This window comes from Leucoraja erinacea, chromosome 14 (assembly GCF_028641065.1).
Source record: "Leucoraja erinacea ecotype New England chromosome 14, Leri_hhj_1, whole genome shotgun sequence".
Taxonomy (NCBI): Eukaryota; Metazoa; Chordata; class Chondrichthyes; order Rajiformes; family Rajidae; genus Leucoraja; species Leucoraja erinaceus.
The window spans coordinates 15,756,176-15,780,142 of NC_073390.1; the positions used below are offsets into that span (position 1 = coordinate 15,756,176).

Genomic DNA, 23,967 nt, shown 5'->3' on the forward strand with positions numbered 1-23,967 from the left:
TGGGTCCTTTTTTGTTTGTCATGTACATCAATGATCAAAGGATGAAGGTGTGGTAAATTGGATTAGTAAGTATGCAGATGATACCAAGATAGGGGGTGTTGTGGATAATGAAGAGGATTTCCAAAGTCTACATGAGTGATTTAGGCCATTTGGGAAAAATGGGCTGAAAGATGGCAGATTATGGAGTTTAATGCTGATAAATGTGAGGTGCTACACCTTGGCAGGACAAAATCAAAATAGGACGTACATGGTAAATGGTAGGGAATTGAAGAATACAGTTGAACAGAGGGATCTGGGTATAACCGTGCATAGTTCCTTGAAGGTGGAATCTCATATAGATAGGGTGGTAAAGAAAGCTTTTGGTATGCTAGCCTTTATAAATCAGAGCATTGAGTATAGAAGCTGGGATGTAATGTTAAAATTGTACAAGGCATTGGTGAGACCAAATCTGGAGTATGGTGTACAATTTTGGTTTGGTTGCCCAATTATAGGAAGGATGTCAACAAAATAGAGAGAGTACAGAGGAGATTTACTAGAATGTTGCCTGGGTTTCAACAACTAAGTTACAGAGATAGGTTGAATAAGTTGGGTCTTTATTCTCTGGAGCGCAGAAGGTTAAGGGGGGACCTGATAGAGGTCTTTAAAATGATGAGAGGGATAGACAGAGTTGATGTGGACAAGCTTTTCCCTTTGAGAATAGGGAAGATTCAAACAAGAGGACATGACTTCAGAATTAAGGGACAGAAGTTTAGGGGTAATATGTGCAGGAGGGGGAACTTCTTTACGCAGAGAGTGGTAGCGGTGTGGAATGAGCTCCCAGTGGAAGTGGGGGAGGCAGGTTCATTAGTATCATTTAAAAATAAATTGGATAGGCATATGGATGAGAAGGGAATGGAGGGTTATGGTACGAGTGCAGGCAGGTGGGACTAAGGGGAACAAAATTTGTTCGGCATGGACTTGTAGGGCCGAGATGGCCTGTTTCCGTGCTGTAATTGTTATATGGTTATATGGTTAACCAGGAAGAACCCAAGCGGTCCCGGGGAGAACATACAAACTCCATACGGACAGCACCCGTAGTCGGGATCGAACCCGGGACTCTGGCGCTGTTAGGCAGCAACTCTACCGCTGCATCACCGTGCCGCCTCGAAACCTGCCAGAAAGTTGCCAGAATCTTACTCTGGGACCAAAGCTGAACAATTGCTGGGGGGATTTGGTGAAAGCTTCTGGGTATTTTCTAAAAATGCATTCGGGATACTTCTAATGTCACCAACTATTTGGAGTTTGAGTGGGGATGCACTTTTAATTTTCCATCTGGCTTAATCTTCTTGGAAGAGAATCAAATACGTGTTTAAAATTTTTTTAAAGAAGTTTAAAGAAATATACATCCTCCAACAAACAATACCAAGGGTTAATGGCTTTCTATTCGAAGCAAAATTGCAATTGATTCTCAACATGTCGATGTTGTTCTTTGTGAAGGCTTGTTTTCACATGAAGAATACCCATTCATTCAAGCAAACTTTCGGATATATTTTTACACAAATCTTGATTTTCTTTACTTACACCTTTTTATGTTAAAGTTCGCTTGCATCATAAGCATAGATGTAGTTCTAAGCCAAGGGTGACACGGTCATGGCTGGTAAAGCCACTGCCTCACAGTGCCAGAGACCTGGGTTCGATCCTGACCACGGGTACTGTCTACATGTTCTTCCTCTGACCACATGGGTTTCCTCTGTGTGTTCCGGTTTCCTCCTACACCCCAGAGACATGTGGGTTTGTAGGTTAATAGATCTCTGTGAAATAAATGCCCCAAGTGTTTTGGGATTAGATGAGAAAGTGGAATGACATAGAGCTAAAGTGAACAGGTGATGGATGGTTGGCATGGAACAGGTGATGGATGGTTGGCATGGACTTGGTGAATGGAAGAGCCCGTTTCCATGCCATATCTTTAAATTAAAACCAATTCAAAGGAATCTGCTGTCATCCTTTTCTCAACACTGCTCCTTCCTAAGTTCATTCATATGGCAGGCAATTGACAAATGTTCTCTTTTCTCCGACCAAGTATAATATAATTTCACAAAGAGACTGCCATGGGGTAGAAGTGAATGGAACAGCACCCCTAGCTTATGGAAGGACTGTTTAGAAGCCTGACATTGGAAGGGAAGAAACTATTCCTGAGTCTTGCATGGGACATATTGTCCGCTGTGGGCAAGTTGGGCTGAAGGGCTTGTTTCCACATTATAAGATTCTATGACTATGAATGACTGGGAAGGGACAAGTCTTTGATTACATTGGCTGTTTTTCCAAGGCAACGTGAAATGTACATATAGTTAATGGTGGGAAGTTTGGTCTGTGTGATGGACTGGGCTACATCTACAACTCTCTGCAATTTCCTGTGGTCTTGGGCAGAGCTGTTCCCAAACCAAGCTGTTATGCAAACCTACAGTATGCTTTCTGTGATGCATCTGCAGAAGTTTGTAAGAATCACTGGAGATTTGCCAAATTTCCACTCTTTCCTCAGGAAGCTGAGTCTTTGATATGCCTGCTTGGCTGTTGCAACAATGTGGTTGGTCCATGGCAAACCATCGGTAATATTAACGCCAAAAAACTTTACTCAACCATTTCCTTATCGGCACCGTTGATGCTGATTGGGGTGTGTACTCCACCATTATTATTAAATCAATAACGAGCTCCTTCATCTCGTTGACATTGAGGGAGTGGTTAATGTCCTGGCACCATGCCTCGATCGCTAAGGAGTCTATCACCTTGCTATACTCTGACACATCGTTGTTTGTGATTTGGCTCACTACAGTGGTGCTCTCTGCAAACGTAGATGGAATTAGAGCCAGAATTAGCTGCATAGTTGTGAATGTAAGTGGTGTACAGTAGGGAACTGAGAATGTATCCTTGCAGGGCACCGTTGCTGAGAGTTATTGTGCAGGAGGTGTTGTCACTTATCCTCACTGATTGAGGTCGGTGGGACGGAAAGTCAAGGATCCAGTGACAGAAGGGGGAGCTGATTCCTAGGTCTCACCGTTTGAAAGGAATGATGGTGTTAAAGGCAGAGCTGTGGTCTACAGATAGAAGTCCAGCGTATGAGTCCTTGTTGCAAGGGTGTTCCAGAGGTGAGTTTAGGGCCAAGGAGATGGCATCTGCTGGCGTCCTGGGCAATGGTAAGAAAACTGTAGTGGATCAGGGCTGGCTGGGCGGCTGGAGTTAATGTGTGCCCTCACCAGTCTCTCAAAGCCCTTCATAATCATAATCATAATTGTAATTTGTTAGCCAAGTATGTTTTGCAACATACGAGGAATTTGGTTTGCCACAGTCATAACAAATGATGGTGGATGTCAGAGCCAATGGACGGTAGTCATTATGCTCTGCCAAGTTGGACAGTAGTATGGTTAACTGGTAGTAACAAATCTGAAATGATTTGCAATTATTGCATTATTTCAGATGGTCTTTATATACCCAGGCCATTACACTGTACAAATACATGATTGACAAGTTTATTTGATGTTGGGTTGTGGACAAGTTTGTCTGGAAGTTAGTAGTTTGCTAAACCTTTTATCTTGTTTGTTTATTTTTTGTTAGTGGATAAGCAATGTTGGGTAAAGATGCGTTGTTAATGCCAAAGGATCCCTGCTGGGAGAGAACCAAGGGCTAATACTGTTAGTCATAGCAGTAAATAACCCTGGCAAGTCACAGAAATGTCACGTGAACGTAGCTCCTGCACTGTTCTCCTCTTCTCTCCTCGGTACTTTGTTCGGTCATAATCTAAGAGATTGGGGAGTCTCCGGACATCAGCAGCACTAGCGACATGGTGGGAGTTGGCATTAACAAGATCATTTAAAAGGTGGGAACAACTTGTGACCATAAATACCCTGGACTCCTTGGCAGTGAAGGATGTAAAGTTTGGACTCATGTTCGATGCTGAGGAAGACCTCAACCTGTAGTTAAGGCCTGTGCGTTTCCTTGTGCAGACCACACCATGCCTACTCTCGTTATAGGAAAGGGGTGCCGTTGAGTACAGCAGACTTGCCTGCAGCTGTCCATCCTTTCATTCTTTTTTTTATTTTTTAGTCTGTCAAAAGTTTAGTTTTGGAGGTCTTTTACTCTTTTTATGTGGGGGATGGGCGTGGGGGGGGGGAGGGGAAACAGTTTTTCTCAGTCACTACCTGGTCGAGGATACGTCTGTCCTCCGAGCCGCATCTTTTCCCCCTCCTCGCAGCCGACCATCTGGATTGACTCGGCCTTTCCTGCCGGAGACCGGCCAGAGCTTCAGCTTCAGCAGCGGCGCAGCACTGAAGTACCTTTGCGGAGCAGGCGATGCCTTAACGAGGTCGCCGTGTTGGAGCGCCGGAGTGTTGGGCCTGCCGACACTAACATTGTGGAGCTGTGGTCTGCGGAGCTTCCAGCCGCGGGTGGCGCTGACTTTAACATCGCGGAGCCTGGGATCTTTCGCCGAGGATTGCCGTGTGGAGCTCTGCCCAGCTCGGCCTGTGGACTTTGGGAGCCACGGTCTCCAGAAGGAAGCGGCCGATTCGGAACTCCAAGCCGCTGGGAGTGTTCTTCCATCATCCTGCGAGAGGGCCTGAAACATCGGGCCGTTGTTGTGGTGACTGCAGAGGCCTCAATAGGCCCCAACCACGGGTGAACAAAGAGGAAGATTGCCTTCCCTCACAGTGGGAAAGGTTGATTCCGCTGTGTGGGGGTGTTCATGTTAAATTCTATCATGTGTTGTGTTCTCTTTATTTGTATGCCTGTATGGTGACACCAATTGGTACAATGACAATAAATGTAAACTTGAACTTGAACATATACACTGAGAAATCACTGAACAATCAGATGGTTGTGAGATAAAGAGAAGTCATTTCATGCGGATTCAATGGCCTGCTAGTATGTCATATGGAGTGAATACATTTGATAACATGTATTTATATAGAGCTGTGCTGCACAATATAATTTCTGCTTTCTGATCTTATGCCACTTATTCTTGTTTGACATCCTCAATAACCTGCATGGATGTAGGAGGGCATAGCTTGGGTCAAAATCACAGTCACAGCCCTACCCATCAAAAGCATCTACTGGAGGTGCTGCCTCAAGATGGCAGCATCTATCATTAAGAATCTCCACCATAGTTTCATGCCCTCACGAGCCGCATCTTCGCCCCTTCTTGCTGCTAGCGTTGTGCCCGAGGTACAGAAGCTTGACGCTGGACACCACCAGGTCCAGGAATAGCTACTTTACCACAATCGACAGGTTCTTGAATGAACCGAGACAATGCTAATCCTACCTCAGCACCAGAACACTATGAACCACCCCTTCAACTACCATGTTATTATTCTGATTGTGTTTTGCGTTCATTTTTTTTGGTAGTCTTTTGTTGTTTTACTGTCTTGCAGAATTTATGTAACAATTTATTTTTCTGTGCGCTGTCTGAGTCTATGTGCCTGTTACAAGGGAACATGTATCTGACTAGTAGAACAGAGAAAGGCTCACTCGTCTGTTTAGTTGCAAATCATTGTATTGGCAAGAGAGGTCTAAAAATCATTTATATTGGCAAGAGAGGTCTTGGTATGCGCAGGGTCCAGTTTTACAGCAACACACGTTTCTCTCTCTCTCTGTCTCTCTCTCTCTTTTTCTCTCCCTCAGTCTGCGGCGCTGACCACGACTCCGCCTGTCAGTGAACCCCTCTCGTAGATAAACTTGAACAACCTTCTGGCTTACTGGCGCCTGCCTTTATCCAGGTAAGAAATCAGGTGTTGAAATAACCGCCGGTTAGTCCTGGCCAAGAGCGTTGCTCCCAAATTTAAACTGCACCCAATGGCAGGGGATTGCATCCGAGCAACCCCCACCCCCTTTGGAAACAAAGTGCTATCAGTTGGAGACTGACACATAAAGCAATACCACAGCAATACAGGCTTGTAATACACAGTGCGCTGCTGGTTTGGCGCGCACACGTTTAAACAGAGAGTTGTCGGCTAAGCACGTGGGAATTTAAATAAAGCGCTATTGGCCACAGCGCTATGGGTCACAGACTGTTTGGGAAAAATTCTCGTATAACAGTACCTGTAATATTTCTGCAAGCAATCATATCGTTGCACCTACACCTCACCACACTTGTGCATGAGACAATAAACTCAACTTGACTTGATTAATTAGTTGACATTTGTGTCAACACCTCTCCAGCACATTTTAAAACTATTTCCTTCAGAGCCAAGCATAGAATAAGAAGTAACTTTTACAAAACTCTCTTTACTATGCAATATCTACTTCTCACTTGACCCTTCCTATCTTTTACAACATCACTAAAGGGCCTGTCCCACTTGGGCCATCACTTCCACGACAGGCCAGTAGTGACGGTCACTCGACGGTCCCGCGAGAGTCGCGAGCATCAACATGCGCCCGCACAGCCGTCTGGAGCGCGTGAAGATGGACACAAAATGCAGGAGTAACTCAGCGGGATCGGCAGCATCTCTGGAGAGAAGGAATGGATAATGTTTCGGGTCGAGACTCTTCTTCAGTCTGAAGAAGGGTCACGACCCGAAACTTCACCCATTGCTGTGACAAGGATGTGACAAGTGAAATGGTTGAAGGAGAGCCAGTGATTGTAGTGTATCCGGACTTTCAGAAAGCCTTTGATAAGGTCCCACGCAGAAGATTAATGGACAAAATTAGAGCACATGGTATTGGGGGTAGGGTATTGATATGGATAGAGCATTGGTTGGCAGACAGGAAACAAAGAGTAGGAATAGGTCCCTGTCGGAATGGCAGGCAGTGGCGAGCGGAGTGCCGCAAGGCTCGGTGCTGGGGCAGCAACTATTTACAATATATATTAATCATTTAGATGATGGAATTAAAAGTAACACTAGCAAATTTGCAGATGACACAAAGCTGGGTGGCAGTGTGAACTGCGAAGAGGATGCTAGGAGGTTGCAGGGTGACTTGGATAGGTTGAGTGAGTGGGCAGATGCATGGCAGATGCAGTATAATGTAGATAAATGTGAGGTTATCCACTTTCGCGGAAAGAACAAGGAGGCAGATTATTATCTTAATGGTAGACACAAAAAAAATGCTGGAGAAACTCAGCGGGTGAGGCAGCATCTATGGAGAGAAGGAATTGGCGACCTAAAATGTCGCCACCCGCTCAGTTTCTCCAGCATTTTATTTTGTGTCTCCTTCGATTTTACCTGCATCTGCAGTTCTTTCTTAAACTTTCTTAATGGTGTCAGAATAGAAAAAAAGGGACGTGCAACGAGACCTTGGTGTCCTTGTACACCAGTCACTAAAAGTAAACATGCAGGTACAGCAGGCATGAAGAAATCTATATTGCATGTTGGCCTTCATAACGAGAGGATTTGAGTATAGGAGTAAAGATGTCCTTCTGCAGTTGTATAAGGCCCTGGTGAGACCACATCTGGAGTATTGTGTGCAGTTTTGGTCTACTAATTTGAGGAAGGACATCCTTGCTATTGAGGTAGTGCAGCGCAGGTTCACGAGGTTAACCTCCGGGATGGCAGGAATGTCATAGGAGAAAAGATTGGAAAGAGTGGGCTTGTTTTCACTGGAATTTAGAAGGATGAGAGGGCATCTTATAGAAACATATAAAATTATAAAAGAGCTGGATACAGGAAAAATATTCCCCATGTTGGGGGAGTCCAGAACCAGGGGCTACAGTCTAAGAGTAAAGGGGAGGCCATTTAAAATGATGAGAAAACACCTTTTCACCCAGAGAATTGTGAATTTGTGGAATTATCTGCCACAGAAAGGCAGTGGAGGCCAATTCACTGGATTAATTTAAAAGAGAGTTAGATATAGCTCTTAAGGCTAATGGAATCAAGGCATATGGAGAAAAAGCAGAAACTGGGTACTGATTCTAGATGATCAGCCATGATCATATTGAATGGCGGTGCTGGCTCAAAGGGCTGAATGGCCTACTCCTGCACCTACTTTCTATAATTCAATGTCTATGACTATCATCTCTTGGTCTCTTGGGGCTAGAGAAATCAAGGGGTATGGGGAGAAGGCAGGCATGGGTTACTGATTGTGGATGATCAGCCATGATCACAATGAGTGGTGGTGGCGGTACTGGCTCGAAGGGCCGAATGCCCTCCTCCTTCACCTACTGTATTTTCTACGTTTCTATGTTTCTAAAATCAGATTTTTTTAATACAGTTCTGTTTCCTAATTCAGTTCTTGAAAATCCATGCGCAGTTTGCTTGCTTATTTCAGCTATGTTATACTGCAGTTATGTCTTGTGATGTCTCCGACCATTATTTCACATTCCACCCCACAAACCAGGTCAGAACTCGGGAAAATCACTTTGTCCAATTATTGGAGGTTTTGCTTTCATTCTGGTATACCTGATGAAGCATACAATATAAAAATATGTTTTACACATGTGATTCATACATATTGAACAATATCAGAATTATTTGATATTTTTTTAAATAAACACTCAACTGCTTTGCTGGCTTTGCTCTCATGCATTGGATTCTTGAAAGCGATCTGATTCATTGAGGAGATAACACATGAATGGTAGGATCCATGCAGAGGTAGCAACTGCACATATTTGAAACTCCACAGAAAGCCATGAAACAATGTGTTTAGTTGCCATGGTGATGTTTTTATATACCACGGTCTAGATCACATCAAAAGAACGTCATTTCCATAAGGTACATTGAATTTGATAGTATAAGGCACAAAATTCCATAAACTCTGGAGCAGAGCTTTCTAACCGCAAACAAAAAACTATCCATTCTTTTCTTGAACAGAGTAAAACACAGTTTTGCATACAACATGGATGGATGTGAAGTAGAAATGATGAGGAGTAAGCATTGCATGTTGTTCAAAATATATCTAGCATTAGATTAGCTAAAATATTATTTATATTAGAAATCCCATCTGTTCTTTTATACTAATAATGCAACCAGTAATTTATTAGTAAATTTGCTTTCTCTAAGTTTAACCATGTGTGGAATTGTGTATGTTCCACCTTTACCTCTGAGGTATTTTTATTGTGGCATAACAACATTTGTCATGAAATTCTTAATGCCAAACGCCATTCACATTCACATTGACTGAATGCAACATATAAGGGTAAGCAAGCTACTTGGGAACGAGCCGATCAGCTGTCCAACTGGCCAAAAGCTACTAAACCCTTCAACGTTCCTTATTATGTAAACTTTACTGTCTTCCTAACAAAAATCTATCCGATGCAGGTTTTAAGATTGCAATTGATTTTGCCTCAAGCAGCTTTATTAGGGAAATGCCTTTATTGTAATCCATTGATCAAAAACTTATCTCCAGTCTTTAAAATTTATTGCTAAAATGTTCACTCTTTCTGTTTGCCTCACTGGGTTTATTCCCACCTCTTTCCACCCCTGTCAAATTAAATGGCTTCTTCTGAAGTAACTGACTCTTGCTGGGGTATAGTTCACCGGGCATGGAGAGCCTTCTTGTGCCTCATCTTCATGTGCCAGCTATGTTGTTCAGCAGCATCAGAACAGAGACATGTGCCACTTTGCAGCACTGCATTGGGCAAGATTCAATAGGCTGGCATGTGTTTGGTGGCATCCAGCAAATCTTTTCTCCCTCTCCTTGCTCGCAAGCATTTGAGTTAATAATTGCCCAGTAACTTTCTGGTCAGAATTGTTTAATACTGCACCCCATCTGTGCCATTATTCATTGATGCTTCAGGGTAGCTGAATTCAAGGTGTTTCTGTTGTCAATCTTGCTCAATGTCTACGTGGACAATATAATGAAGGCAAAACTAAAACCCGTGAGACTTAAAGAGAGAAAAGTACAATACCATCAAAGAAACCTGTATTTGAAACCTCTAGGGTTCTAAAACTAGTCAGAGTAATATATAAAAAAATACAGATAAGTACTATTACATTTATAATTATTAACATTCAAAATTTTTGCAATAAGGTAAAGATTCTCCTTCAGTTTCAATAGTGCAGGTTGTATCAGAATTATTTCTGCATGAATACACAACCAAGTGCTATCTTACTTGAGAGACAGTATAGAGCAAAGCTTAGAAGGTCATCCAACAGCATTGGATTGGAAGTAATTCATAGGTCACACTCATTACTTTAACTGGGCTTGAATGTAAATGTGGGATTCTTGAGATAAATCACACTGGAATAATGCCTTTGACCACTCGGCCATTAAGTATTCATAGATTCGCCATCTAAGCGTTGGTCAAGTTAATAATTGTGCTTGTCCTGAACTTAATATAGAGACTAGTGCCTGTCACACTGAAATTTCACAATCAGGAATTTAAGAACCATAATATTAGTTCAAATGCAATAAGTATATCAGAGAAAATTCATCTTCCTTTCCAATTTATTGCCCCCGATGGGTCAATAAAGCAGTCAGGTTTAAGAGGGAGGGACACTCGTTGTCTGACTGGAGGTGAGGCCCAATCTTGGCTGACTCTCTCCTTCACTGAGGTTATCCTTGTCTGCCAGTTGTTGATCTGCAGGAAGGTCCTTTCCTTGAGTCTCTTCGTAGCAAGAGGCAGAAGCGGCTTTATCTTCAAAGTAGATCGAGAGTTCGTCATTATTGATGATGTAATCTGCATCATCCTCGTTCCGATGGTCCTGTGTTTTACAGATAAAACCAACTGTTATAGATACAACATATTCTGTTGGGCTGCTGCAAGTAAGAATGTCACTGTTCTGTCTGGGACATATGACAAAAAACATTCTTGACTATTGACAAAGCCCCAACATGGGATTCAGATAACAACATTTCTTGTGGGAAATTTGACTGAGCTACAAAATGCAAGATGACGGGGATCATGGTAGAGTTCCCCAACAACTGAACCGTAGACACAAGGAACTGCAGAAGCTGGGTTTACAAAAACTCAGCGGGTCAGACAGCATCTCTTGAGACTATGAATAGGTAACGTTTCGGGTCACCAGTGTGAAGAAGGGTCCTGTCACCTATCCATGTTCTCCACAGATGCTGCCTGACCTGCTGAGTTACTCCAACATTTGGTGTCTTAGGTTCTTCAAACAAGCTGCACCAGCCTAATCCTATCTCAGCAACGGAACATTGCGGACCACCTCTTGCACGACAGTGGACTTGTTTACTAATTGTATTTTATACCAATGTCTTGTTTTTACCGAGTTTTTTATTTTTACTGTCTTGGACATTTTATGCATGTTTATGTATCTGTTATATTTTTGCCTGTTTGTCTGAGTCCATGAAGCAGTGATGCAAGATTTGCAATTATACTTTCATTATACCTCATTGTCCTTGTGCATAAGGCAGTAGGCTTGAATTGATCGACACAAAACACTAATTAGGCTGCAGCCATGGAATAATGCACATTTTTGATCATAAGGATGGTTTCAATGTATAGAAGAAATGTAAGCAGGAATTGACAGAGCTGGAGAACTAGTTTCAATTTGACAATAGACAATAGACAATAGATGCAGGAGTAGGCCATTCAGACCTGTGAGCCAGCACCGCCATTCAATGTGATCCTGGCTGATCATCCACAATCAGTACCCCGTATCTGCCTTCTCCCCATATCTCCTGACTCTGCTATCTATAAGAGCCCTATCTAGCTCTCTCTTGAAACTATCCAAAGGACCAGCCTCCATTGCCCTCTGAGGCAGAGAATTCCAGACTCACAACTCTCTGTGTGAATAAGTGTTTCCTCATCTCCGTTCTAAATGGCTTACTCTTTATTCTTAAACTGTGGCCCCTTGTTCCAGACTCCCTCAACATCGGGAACATGTTTCCTGCCTCTAGCGTGTCCAAACCCTTAATAATCTTCTATGTTTCAATAAGATTCCCTCTCGTCCTTCTAAATTTGACTGTGCAAATCGGAGTTCGTCTCTGGTACAAAGGAGAGGAAACTTTTATTGAGGTGTAACAAGTTATGAATGGCTAAGGTTTCCCTCAGCTTCAAGGAGAATTGTTGAAACATGAATTTATATACACAGAAGAATTACATGGAAGTTGTAGAACTATTTCCCTCACAGCAAGCCATAAATGTCTGGAACTCTAGTACAGCAAGTGGATTAGAGTGGGAACATGTTCCCATATTTTATTGCAGAAATAGCAGAAATATGATTTTTGGTATATTTTGAAGTAGTTTCACTGTTTCCCGTTGAAGCCTGTACATCGGAAAATGGGGACTTCATAGAGTCATAGAGTGATACAGTATGGAAACAGGCCCTTCGGCCCAACTTGCCCACACCGGCTACAATGTCCCAGCTGCACTAGTCCCACTTGCCTGCACTTGGACAGGTTCCCTATCCTTATACCTGTCTAACTGTATCTTAAACAGTGGGATAGTCCCAGCCTCAACTACCTCCTCTGGCATCTTGTTCCATACAGCCACCACCCTTTGTGTGAAAAAGTTACCCCTCGGATTCCTATTAAATCTTTTCCCCCACACCTTGAACCTATGTCCTCTGGTCCTCAATTCCCCTACTCTGGGCAAGAGACTATGTGTGTCTACCTGATCTATATCCTGTGGCTCCATACAGAGGTGACCGCTTTGATCCCTGAGAGGTCCCACTCTCTCTCTAGTTACCCTTGTCCCCCTTATGTATTTATAAAATGTTTTGGAATTGTCCTTAATGCTACCCGCCAGAGCTATCTCATGGCCTCGTTTTCCCCTCCTGATCTCCTTTTTCAGTTAACTCCTTAGTTCCCGAAACTCCTCCTGTTCCTGTTCCATCTCATCTTAATGCTTAAGTCATTTCTCTATTGTATTTCACAGACACTATGTCATTAACATCCCACTGGCCATTAATTAATGACAGAAATTGGCCAGTCATACAACCTTCACAGTTAACCAACAGATCAAGAAGTAGATCAAAATGGAAGGTGTGAACTTTGTGCAATTTAAATTAGCCGCTGGGGTATCATTTTATGCATGAAAAATTGCCACTTGTTTTTTAAAAAAAATGATTGCCAGCGGCACTCTGTACAGGACAAAGTCTCTGTGGCCTAATGCTGCTACAGAGCATGTGGGAAACATTGGGGCACCAGCACCCTGGCCACACTCTCCGTTTACTCCTACATTGCGAAGAAGGTATAAGAAAAATAGTCTGTAAATTTTTCAGTGCAACAGGTTCAAGAAGAGCTTTCTCCCAAAAACCATCAGGTTCTTGAACACTGCACAACACTAACCTCAACTACAAACTTTGCTCTGTCGTAAATTGCTCTCTGGATTGCACTGGGATTGGGGTTATTCGTTTATTGATTTTTCGTTTATTATATGTTGTCTATGCATATCGTGTTGACAGTAAGAATTTCACGGTTCTGCTGTTGGTTCATATTACCATTAAACACTCTTGATTTGATTTTTGACCAAGGATTGAGAGAGAGCAGGGGGTCTTCCTTGCCAGACGTTTGTACCATTTTCCCCTCTCACCTTGCATTCTTCCCCCCTGCCCCCTTGCTTTCTTGAATCCTCACACTTCTAGCCTCCAACCGTGAAGCTACCTTGGTTTAACAACAGTAACCCACCTCAGGGTCAGCTCTGAGCTGACAAGTGGCAATGTGTGTTTGTGAAATGCACAGGTTGGGTTTCAAAACTTGATGGGAGTGAACCATGGCAACAATTTCTTCATGCAAGAATGCCTGAACCACCCCCCCCCCCCCCCCCCCCCCCCCCCCCCGGACACTTATCATATTTTTTTTTCCCCCTCCCCCCCCCCCCCCCCCCCCCCCCCCCCCCACCCCCCCCCCCCCCCCCCCCCCCCCCCCCCCCCCCCCCCCCCCCCCCCCCACCCCCCCCCCCCCCCCCCCCCCCCCCCCACCCCCCCACCCCCCACCCCCCCCCCCCCCAGCCCCCCCCCCCTCCCCCCCCCCCCCCCCCCCCCCCCCCCCCCCCCCCCCCCCCCCATCCCCCCACCCACCCCCCACCCCCCCCCCCCAACCCCCACCCCCCCCCCCCCCCCCCCCCCCCCCCCCCCCCCCACCCCCACCCCCCCCCCCACACCCCCCCCCCCCCCCCCCCCCCCCCCCCCCCCCCCCCCCCCCCCAAACCCACCCCCCCCCCCCCCCCCCCCCCCCCCCCCCCCCCCCCCCCCCCCCCCCCCCCCCCCCCCCCCGTTTGCTATTGCAAAGTGTCGCTCTTCAAAGGGAGATGCTAAATGCATGAATTTCGTTGTCTCTGAGCTGTAACTGACAGAGCAGGTAAAATTGAATCTGAATCCCAATGTAAGCCTCCAGCCGTGAAGCTACCATGGTTTAACAACAGTAACCCACCTCAGGGTCAGCTCTGAGCTGACAAGTGGCAATGTGTGTTTGTGAAATGCACAGGTTGGGTTTCAAAACTTGATGGGAGTGAACCATGGCAACAATTTCTTCATGCAAGAATGCCTGAACTTCATCATTGTTTGGGTGGTTTGCAAAGTGATACCAGCACCTCATATGGAGAAAATGACCCTTCACATCACAATGAAATTAAGTCTGGATGTAGAGCTGTAACCCAGAGCAGGTAAATGGGAGCAACCAATGTAACGCGCTATTTGGTCAGCATGGAAACCATGGATGAATTACCTCTGTCTGGACTGCATTTGTATAATATTCATAGAATCATTGCAATGTTTGGACCCACTTGGTTCTCATCATGTAAGTGGTGGAATTAAATGTAAGTGTGATAAAATAGAAAAAAAAACATGGACTGCATTCTTGGCTCTTAATGGTTCCCATAAAAAGCAAAGCTACATCTGGCGAATTACAGCTGTATAATAAATGTCAAACTTCATTCACAGCATCTAGGCATTGCTGGCAGGGCCAGCATTTCCTGCTCATTGCAATTGCTCTTGAGAAGATGCATAGAGGAGATGTGGAACCAAGTGGCCCAGGAGGAACACAAACTCAATGAGTAGCTCGCTCCACCTTCATCTTCGCCCCCCCCCCCCCCGCCAGAAAGAGGGAGGGACGTGAGAGGGGGGGAGGGAGAGAGAGGGGAAAGGGGAAGGGCGAGAGAGATGGGGGAAGGGAGAGGGAAAGGGGGAATATCTTCAATGAGATTGTAAAATTGAGGTAGGTTTTAGAGTTATTATTTTTTGTGGAAGCTAGGCAGAAGATGGAGTTGGAGGATCTCCTTGGTGCAGTAAAAAACATGCATTTTATGATTCTATATCATGAGTTCTTACTTCACATATATGCAGCCTATCAGTAAAATATTTTTTGAATACATCTGATGTCATAAGTCCTGTTAATGATAATATTGGCCAAATAAAAGATGTCACAAAATGGAGAATCTCTGTATTTGTAAAGCCTGTTTGTCCACTTTCTGTGAAAGGTTGCAAGGAGTCTGGATCCTAGATGGAAGTTGAGGATAATTCCTTTTGTTTATATGTATGAGGGTTTTGTAGAAGAGCTACGAGGTGTTGCATATGCGTGATTATGGGGGGGGGGGGGGGGGGGGGGGGGGGGGGGGGGGTGCGTGTTGTAAGTACTGTTAATTAATTATGTTGCAGAGTGTTTGTGCTGTTATCTTGTGAAGTGTGAAGCCTTCCTTGTTCAAATTGTTTATAGTACCTGGAGAAATGTTTCTATTCATTATGTAACCTGTCTTCCTGCTGGAACTTTCTGTCGAAACAGTGTAATGGTGAATTTTGTGATTGGGTTCGGGAACTGTCAATAGCTAGAATCTACTCAAATTTCAAGAGAGTTTAGTGTCATGTGTCCCAGATAGGACAATGAGATTCTTGCTTGAACTTCTTTCGGGCATGAAGGAGAGTTACATAGACCTGCTAGGACCATGTGTCGACCATGCTGCGAGTTGGAGTCGAGTGCAAACTCTTCTAAACTCGCAAATTAGGTCCCCGCAGTGGGACAGGCCCTTTAGTTGATCCAGTGCTGGACTCGTGTCTCTCTCTCTCTCCCTCTCTGTCTCTCTCTCTCTCCCTCTCTCTCCCTCTCTCTCCCTCTCTCTCTCTCTCTCTCTCTCCCCCTCCTCTCTCTCTCTCTCTCTCTCTCTCTCTCCCCCCCTTCCCCCTCTTCTCTCTCTCTCCCTCACTATCTACCCCCCTCCCTCTCTAGACACGCCTGTGAGTTGGGGGCTATGCGTCAGTAGATCGGGCGATTATGGGGTAATAGGAGCAAATTAATATCATTAATATATTGACAAGGGGGGTAGTTAGCGCGTGTGCGGGAGTGGTTAGTGTGTGGGTGTGGTTAATGTGTATGACGCCCCCTCCCACAACCCCCAACGGGTCTGCACTTGGTCTAGTTCTCCTTAATTCTACCACAACCAAAGAAGCTGCTAAAGCTATTGCCAACCTCTCAGATGCTCAGAAGCTGTACCTCATACAGAATCACTTTAAACTGGGTCCAACATACAAATATTATGCCATCTATAAGAATGGATGCTGGCGAAGATTTAACCCTGACTGGTTACGAGCATACCCCTGGCTTGTATATAGCGATCATGTGGATGGCGTCTTTTGCCTACATAGAATCATAGAAAATAGGTGCAGGAGTAGGCCATTCGGCCCTTCGAGCCTGCACCGCCATTCAATATGATCATGGCTGATCATCCAACTCAGTATCCTGTACCTGCTTTCTCTCCATACCCCCTGATCCCCCTAGCCACAAGGGCCACATCTAACTCCCTCTTAAATATAGCCAATGAACTGGCCTCAACTACCCTCTCTGGCAGAGAGTTCCAGAGATTCACCACTCTCTGTGTGAAAACTGTTTTTCTCATCTCGGTCCTAAAGGATTTCCCCTCTATCCTTAAGCTGTGACCCCTTGTCCTGGACTTCCCCAACATCGGGAACAATCTTCCTGCATCTAGCCTGTCCAACCCCTTAAGAATTTTGTACGTTTCTATAAGATCCCCCCTCAATCTCCTAAATTCTAGCGAGTACAAACCAAGTCTATCCAGTCTTTTTTCATATGAAAGTCCTAACACCCCAGGAATCAGTCTGGTGAACCTTCTCTGCACTCCCTCTATGGCAATAATGTCCTTCCTCAGATTTGGAGACCAAAACTGTATGCAATACTCAAGGTGTGGTCTCACCAACACCCTGTACAACTGCAGTAGAACCTCCCTGCTCCTATACTCAAATCCTTTTGCTATGAATGCTAACATACCATTTGCTTTCTTCACTGCCTGCTGCACCTGCATGCCTACTTTCAATGACTGGTGTACCATGACACCCAGGTCTCGTTGCATCTCCCCTTTTCCTAATCTGCCGCCATTCAAATAATAGTCTACTTTCCTGTTTTTGCCACCAAAGTGGATAACCTCACATTTATCCACATTATACTGCATCTGCCATGCATTTACCCACTCACCCAGCCTATCCAAGTCACCTTGCAGCCTCCTAGCATCCTCCTCACAGCTAACACTGCCACCCAACAACAGGAAATCACTTGTCGTCAAGTCAAGGTAAGTCAAGTCTATTTGTCACATACACATACAGGATGTGCAGTAAAATGAAAGTGGCAATGCCTGCGGATTGTGCAAAACAACGGAACAGGTGCTCCTGAATGTATATTGCCATTTACCACTACAGGTGCACAACCTTTTATCCGTTGTTCCGGAAACCGAAAAACTCCGAAAACCGGCCATTTTTTCCAGATGTCGTCTGCGCACCAAAGCACGCGTTTGGCGCCAAACTTGACCCGAAACGACCCACGGTCAACCCAGGTCTGTACTAGTGTAGCGGCTGCCTCTTCCCCGGAGACCGGGAGACACTTAAACATCTGTAAATCATTGCTTAAATGTTAGTCAGTTAGTTTGGAGGGCTTTTATGTGAAGGGGGGGTGAAGGGGTAAACTTTAATTCTTAGTCCCCTACCTGGTCGGAGAGGCGGGGAGCGGTCAATGCCTTACCGGGTCGCCGTGCAGTGGGGCTGCGGCCGGTGGGGCTGCGGGCGGCGCCGGTTGTAGCTCCGACCCCGGCAACTCTACCCCTGGCTGCGAGGCGCTCCAAATCCAGCGCGGCCCACGGCCGGACACCCCAGCTCCACGAATGTCGGGAGTCGGCGGCATCACAGCGCTGGGATACCAGCGGGGAGCGGGCAATGCCTTACCGGGTCGCCGTGCGGCAAGCTCCGGAGCGCTGTGGCCGCCGACTCCCAACGTTCGCGGAGCGTCGCTGGATTTGGAGCCGCGCAGCCAGGGGTAGAGTTGCCGGGGTCGGAGCTCCAACCGGCGCCGCCCGCGGCCGGACGGAGCCCCCAGCTCCGCGAGGTTGGGAGTCGCCGACCAGGTAGGGGACTAAGAATTAAAGTTTCCCCCTTCACCCCTACTCCACCACCACCACATAAAATCCCTCCAAACTAACTGACTAACATTTATGCAATGATTCTCCCGGTCTCCGGGGAGGAGGCAGCTGCTCCAGACTTTGCAAGCCGCCCGCGCTACCTACCTAATCTACGCTAAAAATCTTCCATTCGGAAATCCGAAAATGTCCGAAATCCGACAAGTGTCTGGTCCCAAGGCTTTCGGATAAAAGGTTGTGCACCTGTACTTCTACTAATGCAAGGGCATTCGTTGGCCTTGCCCTGTAAACCAACTTTGGTTCCGCAAATCCTGTCATGCCACCCCCCTTTTTGAAAAGCTTCGTACGGGCCTGGGGAGAGGATTCTCACTATTCTCTCACTGCTCCAATTGCTGTTGCACACAGCTATTGAGAAAATAAAGTGTCACACATCTTTGCTGTACTATTTTCAGATTCAATTCATTCTAATATCCAGAGTTGTCCCTTTGCCTATTGACAGAACCTTTATCACTATGAGCTACGAAGGAAACATTCTTAGTACATATCGTGCAGCTGGTTATTTTGCACGTTTACTGGCATTGTTGGGGCTGATGTCAGCCCAGCAGAGCTCTTCCTCCAGGTTCAAACAAAATATACGGTTATAGTTCACAAACCAGATTTATTAACCCTCAAGGATGTGATCTATCTGCTAATTTACTTGTTTTACATCATACTTTGTGTTTGCCACAGGCAACCTAGCTCTTGCAGACTGCTATGCATGGCTTGACATTGTATTCATTTACATAGTGGATGGAGCTTCAGGCCCGGCTTAGTTAGAATAAGTCTGAACTTCACACGCTGATACCGGACAGAGAGTGACAGCGAAGTGAACGGAAACAGACAGAACTACGCCGGGGGGGGGGGGGGGGGGGGGGGGGGGGGGAAGTGAAGGGCGGCCAACCTTGTGGGAACTGTGGCATAAAATGACCAAAAGAGGATTTACACTTGGGCAATCATCACCGCTGTTGTGGTGGAAACAGCTGGCACAGTTAGTCACTACGCAATCTTACAACAAAATAAGTTCCGTAACAATGCTATCACACCCAGAAGAAGGAACCGTCAGCTTACCTGTGCCTTGGGACTAGTCAGCAGTCGAGCGATAGGACCACACCAAGTGGGCAGTGTTGTCGTGAGCGGTGGACCAGCGTGCGTCAGAACTGGCTTTAAATATCTTTACAGTTTAGTTGAGGAAACGTCACATTTTTATTTTTCACACTAAATGCAAGCTTTTTAATTAGACTGATGAATCAACTTTGGACATATACTTCACAGGTTACATTACAGTTCCATGGCGATTTGGAAAACATATTAGGTCTTCACGGTGGGGGAGGGGGGGGGGGGGGGCATGGTGGCACAGCTGTAGAGTTGCTGCCTTACAGCGCCAGAGACCCGGGTTTGATCCTCACCACGGATGCTTCTGCACTGAGTTTGTACGTTCTTCCCGTGACCCATGTAGGTTTTCTCCGGGTGCTCCGGTTTCCTCCCACACCCAAAATATGTACAGGTTTGTAGGTTAATTGACTATGTAAATTTTTTTAAATTGTCCCTAGTGTGTAGGATAGTGCTAATGTGCAGGGATCGCTGGTCAACGCGAACTCGGTCGGCCAAAGGGCCTGTTTCTGCGCTGTATCTCAAAGCTCTAAACTCTAAAACTCTTCATATAGAAACACTCTGGAATTAGCAGTAGATTATTGATGCCACGATATCTCTAATCCTAAAGTGGGTGAACTCCACTTTAATTTTATAACTTGTTCATGCTTGTGCTGGGGTAATTCAGGATCCATTGGAATTAATCAATGCATAAATTATATACACAATTATGTCAGTTTTGCCTTAGGGTTTGCTTGTACATAAAAATTAAAACAGAACCTGAACCAAGCCCAACCATGGCAAACGTAAACCTGTCAGTAGTCTTCCCCCTGTGTTTAAGAAGGAACTGCAGATGCTGGAAAATCAAAGGTTCACAAAAATGCTGGAGAAACTCAGCGTCTATGGAGCGAAGGAAATAGGCAATGTTTTGGGCCTGAACCCTGCACCCGCTGAGTTTCTCCAGCATTTTTGTGTATCTACTAGTCTTCCCCCTGACCTGTCCCACCAAAACATTGTGCCAGATTCTGACTAAGTCAAAGGACAACCATGGTCAGAAAAGTCACTTCAAGCTTGAACAACTCCTTCTACCACATCATCATGTGTGGGTGTCAATGTCTGACTGCAGCAGAGGAAATCATTAACTTAACACCCAGGAATAGTGCCTGGTCTGGGGCAACATTCTCTGCCTTCTTCCTTGCGGAAGACTCATGCTGCTGCTGACACAGAGCAAGCTTGGAAACCGACACACATAATCCCCTCAACCCGAGTCAAGATCCCTGCTCGATTGTGTAACATTGGTGTCACCGAATCAAAGGAGCTTGGATCAGGTCCCAGGTTGGCTGGCACGGCTTACCCCATATCTGATGTTTTGGTGTAAAATAGGACGGTTGTGACCATAGACTTATACAGCATGGAAACAGGCCCTTGGGACCAACTCATCCATGCTGACCAAGATGTCCCATCTGCCCATATCTCTCTGAACCTTTCCTATTCATTTACCTGTCCAATTGTCTTTTAAATGACATATAGTCCTGCCTCAACTATCTCTGGCAGCTCATTTCAGATGCCCACCACCCTCTGAATGAAAATGCTGCCCCTCAGATTCTTATTGAATTTTGCCCCCATCACTTTAATCCTGTGTCCTCTAGTTCTTGATTCCCCTACCCAGGTAAATAACTGCGCATTGACCCTATATATGCCAGTAATGATTAGATACACCTCCACATGATCACCTCTCAGCCTCCTGCAATCCAAGGAATAAAGTCATAGCTTGCCCAACCTTTCCTTATAGCTCAGGCACTCGAGTTCTGGCTTCATCTTTGTAAATCTCCTCCGCACAATTTCCAGCTTAATGACATCTTCTGATAGCAGGATGACCAAAACTGAACACAATACTCTAAATGCGACCTAGCCAACTGTACGACTGTAACATAACATCCCAACTTCTATACTCAACCCTACCTACATGCGCTGCCTCTTTCAGGGAACTATGTACCTGTACACCTAGATCCCTCTGCTCTACAATACTCCCCAGGGCTCTAAACAACACTCCCCGCGGACCTTAGACCAGAACTGATCCAAGGTCCCGAGAGGCTGAGGGTGAACCACTCAAGGTCCAACTCAACCTGCTTGAGCTTCCCCAAGACACCGCAAAAGCATTATGAAAGCAGAATACGGCTGGGATCAATATTGTCCCTAATTAAAGCTTTTCTTCACTCAGCTAAATACAATATTGCTTTACCAATGCAGGAGAAATAGTCTCTGGAGAAGTTAATCCTTTGCTTTATGTAATAAAGAACAAAGCACGAAACAAAAATCAGATTTGGCCCTTTCTACACAGTGCAGCATCTCCTGGAAATATTATTTATCAGAATTATTTCACTGTCTGAAAACTTGATCTTCTTGTAGATGAAGGATCACACTTTGACAACGGTGTGATGATTTTAACAAGAGTGGCCAGTAATTGGGGGGTGGGGGGAAATTGAACGTTTGTCCGACATGGAGCTCAATGTCACGGTGTAATCTGCTTAATTTAACAAGGCTTCATCGTGCACTGTTTAAATGGCCTTAGGAGCAGAAGCAAGTGGGATCATGCAGCAACCCAGACCTTGGGCTGCCCCACCAGTAGGCAGGGTTAAATGTAGCTCTGTGCTCTCAGTGGGGTTTTCATTCAACATATGACGTATTGCTGACTCAGATTGTAATGCCCTGGAGATATGGCTGTTCCAAAAAGGCAGACATTTACAATGTACTTAAAATTCAGTAAGGTTTCAACCTTTGCTGGACTGACATTAAAGAGACCTGACCATAGCAGGAACGTTGATAGTGCCAATATTTACAGTTCGTGTTGTGGAATAGCAGACCAATTGGAATATCAAAGGAAGTGGAACTCATCCAGGGCATGATGTAGTTGGCAGACCCAAGAGAAACTATTAGTATTTTATTTTCATATAGGCTGGTAATCAGAGTTCTGTTCTTGCAAGCAACACCCAAGTGAGAATTAAATAAGGTTATTAAAGAATGTACAGTAAAATTACGGCAGCATTTTTTTGAAACGTGAAATGTGAATGCAGATCACTTGAAACTTTATTTAAAATTGCTTTGCAATGATTATATCTCCAGTGCAGTTCATAGGAGCTGATCTTGTAAGAACATCCTCTCGTACAATTATCATACTGCCAGCTAGAATATCTTGTTTGCATCTGATGACTTTTTTTGTGCTAAAGTTAAAATAGCTCCCCATCAACGAATTAACAAAAAGAATGAATGCAAACACAATTAGAAAATAAAACAAATTCATGGTAGTGCAAAAGGTGGTCCATATTGTTCCATTATTAAGCCAGGATTAGGATTGCCTTCGGGAATGCAAGCACAATACTTAATAGTGAGGGTGAGACACAGTTTCATACCAATAGTTTTAATATTAATGCATTTACTGTGTTGTAGTATATATGGGAATGCAGTTAAAAGATGAGGCCACATGAATAGTTCACAAAAATAAACTACGAGAGGAACTGTGGATTAGGAGCATCCATGGAGAGAAATGGACAGACAATGTTTAGGGTTAGGACACTTCTTCAGACTAATGGAATAGAGGAGAGATAGCTGGTAGAGAGTTGGCGAGTAGAATGTTTGGGGCAAGGGCTAGTAAGTGAAATCAGTGGAGTTAGTGGAGGAGGCAAGTGTGGAAATAACAACCAAGGATGGAGGTGCTACGTGGAGAACACAAACGGGTGAAAACAGTGGAAGTTGATACAGCCTTGGTTACTATCTCTAACCGTCTCTCCCCCATCCGACTCTTCCACCAATCACCCTTTCCTCACCTGGATCCACATTATCACTTGCCAGCTCTTGCCAGCCCCACCCATTCCCCTCATTTGTTTCCACCAGCTATCTCCCTCCCTCTCGAAGAAGGATCCCGACCCGAAATGTTTGTTCATTTCCGTCTATAGATGCTGCCTGACCCGCTGAGTTTCTCCAGCAGTTTGTTTTTTTTTGTTGCTTAAGATTCCAGCATCTGCAGTATCTTATGTCTGAAATTGTAAGAAGCTGAGAATGTAATGGAAGAGTCAACTTATAGTAAATTTAGGAAGCCGATGCTACCAGTGGGGAAGCTGGGTTTTCAGGAGTGTGGGGTGCAATTCAAAGACACAGTATGGTAACAATAGACTATGTGGATGCAGTCACTGTTAGGAGCACCATAGCATCATAGTTAGTGTGCTAATGAAAGATCAGTCACATGAACAGATGTAGTGCAATTTATGTGTTTCATAGCCTCCAGTCAGACGTCGGGATCAGAAAGGACCAACAGCTGGGAGCCTGTTTGGGATTGCAGTTGTGTGGTAGGTGTAATGAATTCCAGGTTCACTGTTCACAATTCTGTTTGAATTTCAGCCAAATTAAAAATGAGCAATATCAGACCTTCCAAACTGGGTGGCATTTTATAATACTTTAGACTTTTGAGATACAGCGAGGAAACAGGCCCTTCGATCCACCGACTTCACGCCGACCAGCGATCACCCCCATACAATAGCACTATCCTACACACGAGGGATAATTTGCAATTTTACTTAAGCTAATTAACCTACAAACTTGTATGTCTTTGGCGTGTGGGAGGT

At 45.1% G+C, this 23,967-nt stretch overlaps 1 protein-coding gene across 2 annotated transcripts in view; it reads right to left on the minus strand.

Moving 5' to 3' along the window:
- Positions 1-8,489: 8,489 nt before the first annotated feature.
- Positions 8,490-23,967, minus strand: part of LOC129703318 (sodium/hydrogen exchanger 9-like) — a 435,915-nt gene continuing 420,437 nt past the window's right edge. Inside the window, exons 15-16 of one of the 2 annotated variants that reach the window (XM_055645681.1) lie at positions 19,328-19,430; positions 8,490-10,604 (exon numbers count right to left, since the gene is read on the minus strand). In XM_055645681.1, coding sequence (XP_055501656.1) covers positions 10,383-10,604; positions 19,328-19,430 — 325 coding nt within the window. In that variant the 3' untranslated portion in view covers positions 8,490-10,382. The remainder of the gene's footprint in view (positions 10,605-19,327; positions 19,431-23,967) is intronic. The other variant, XM_055645680.1, reaches the window with a different exon arrangement.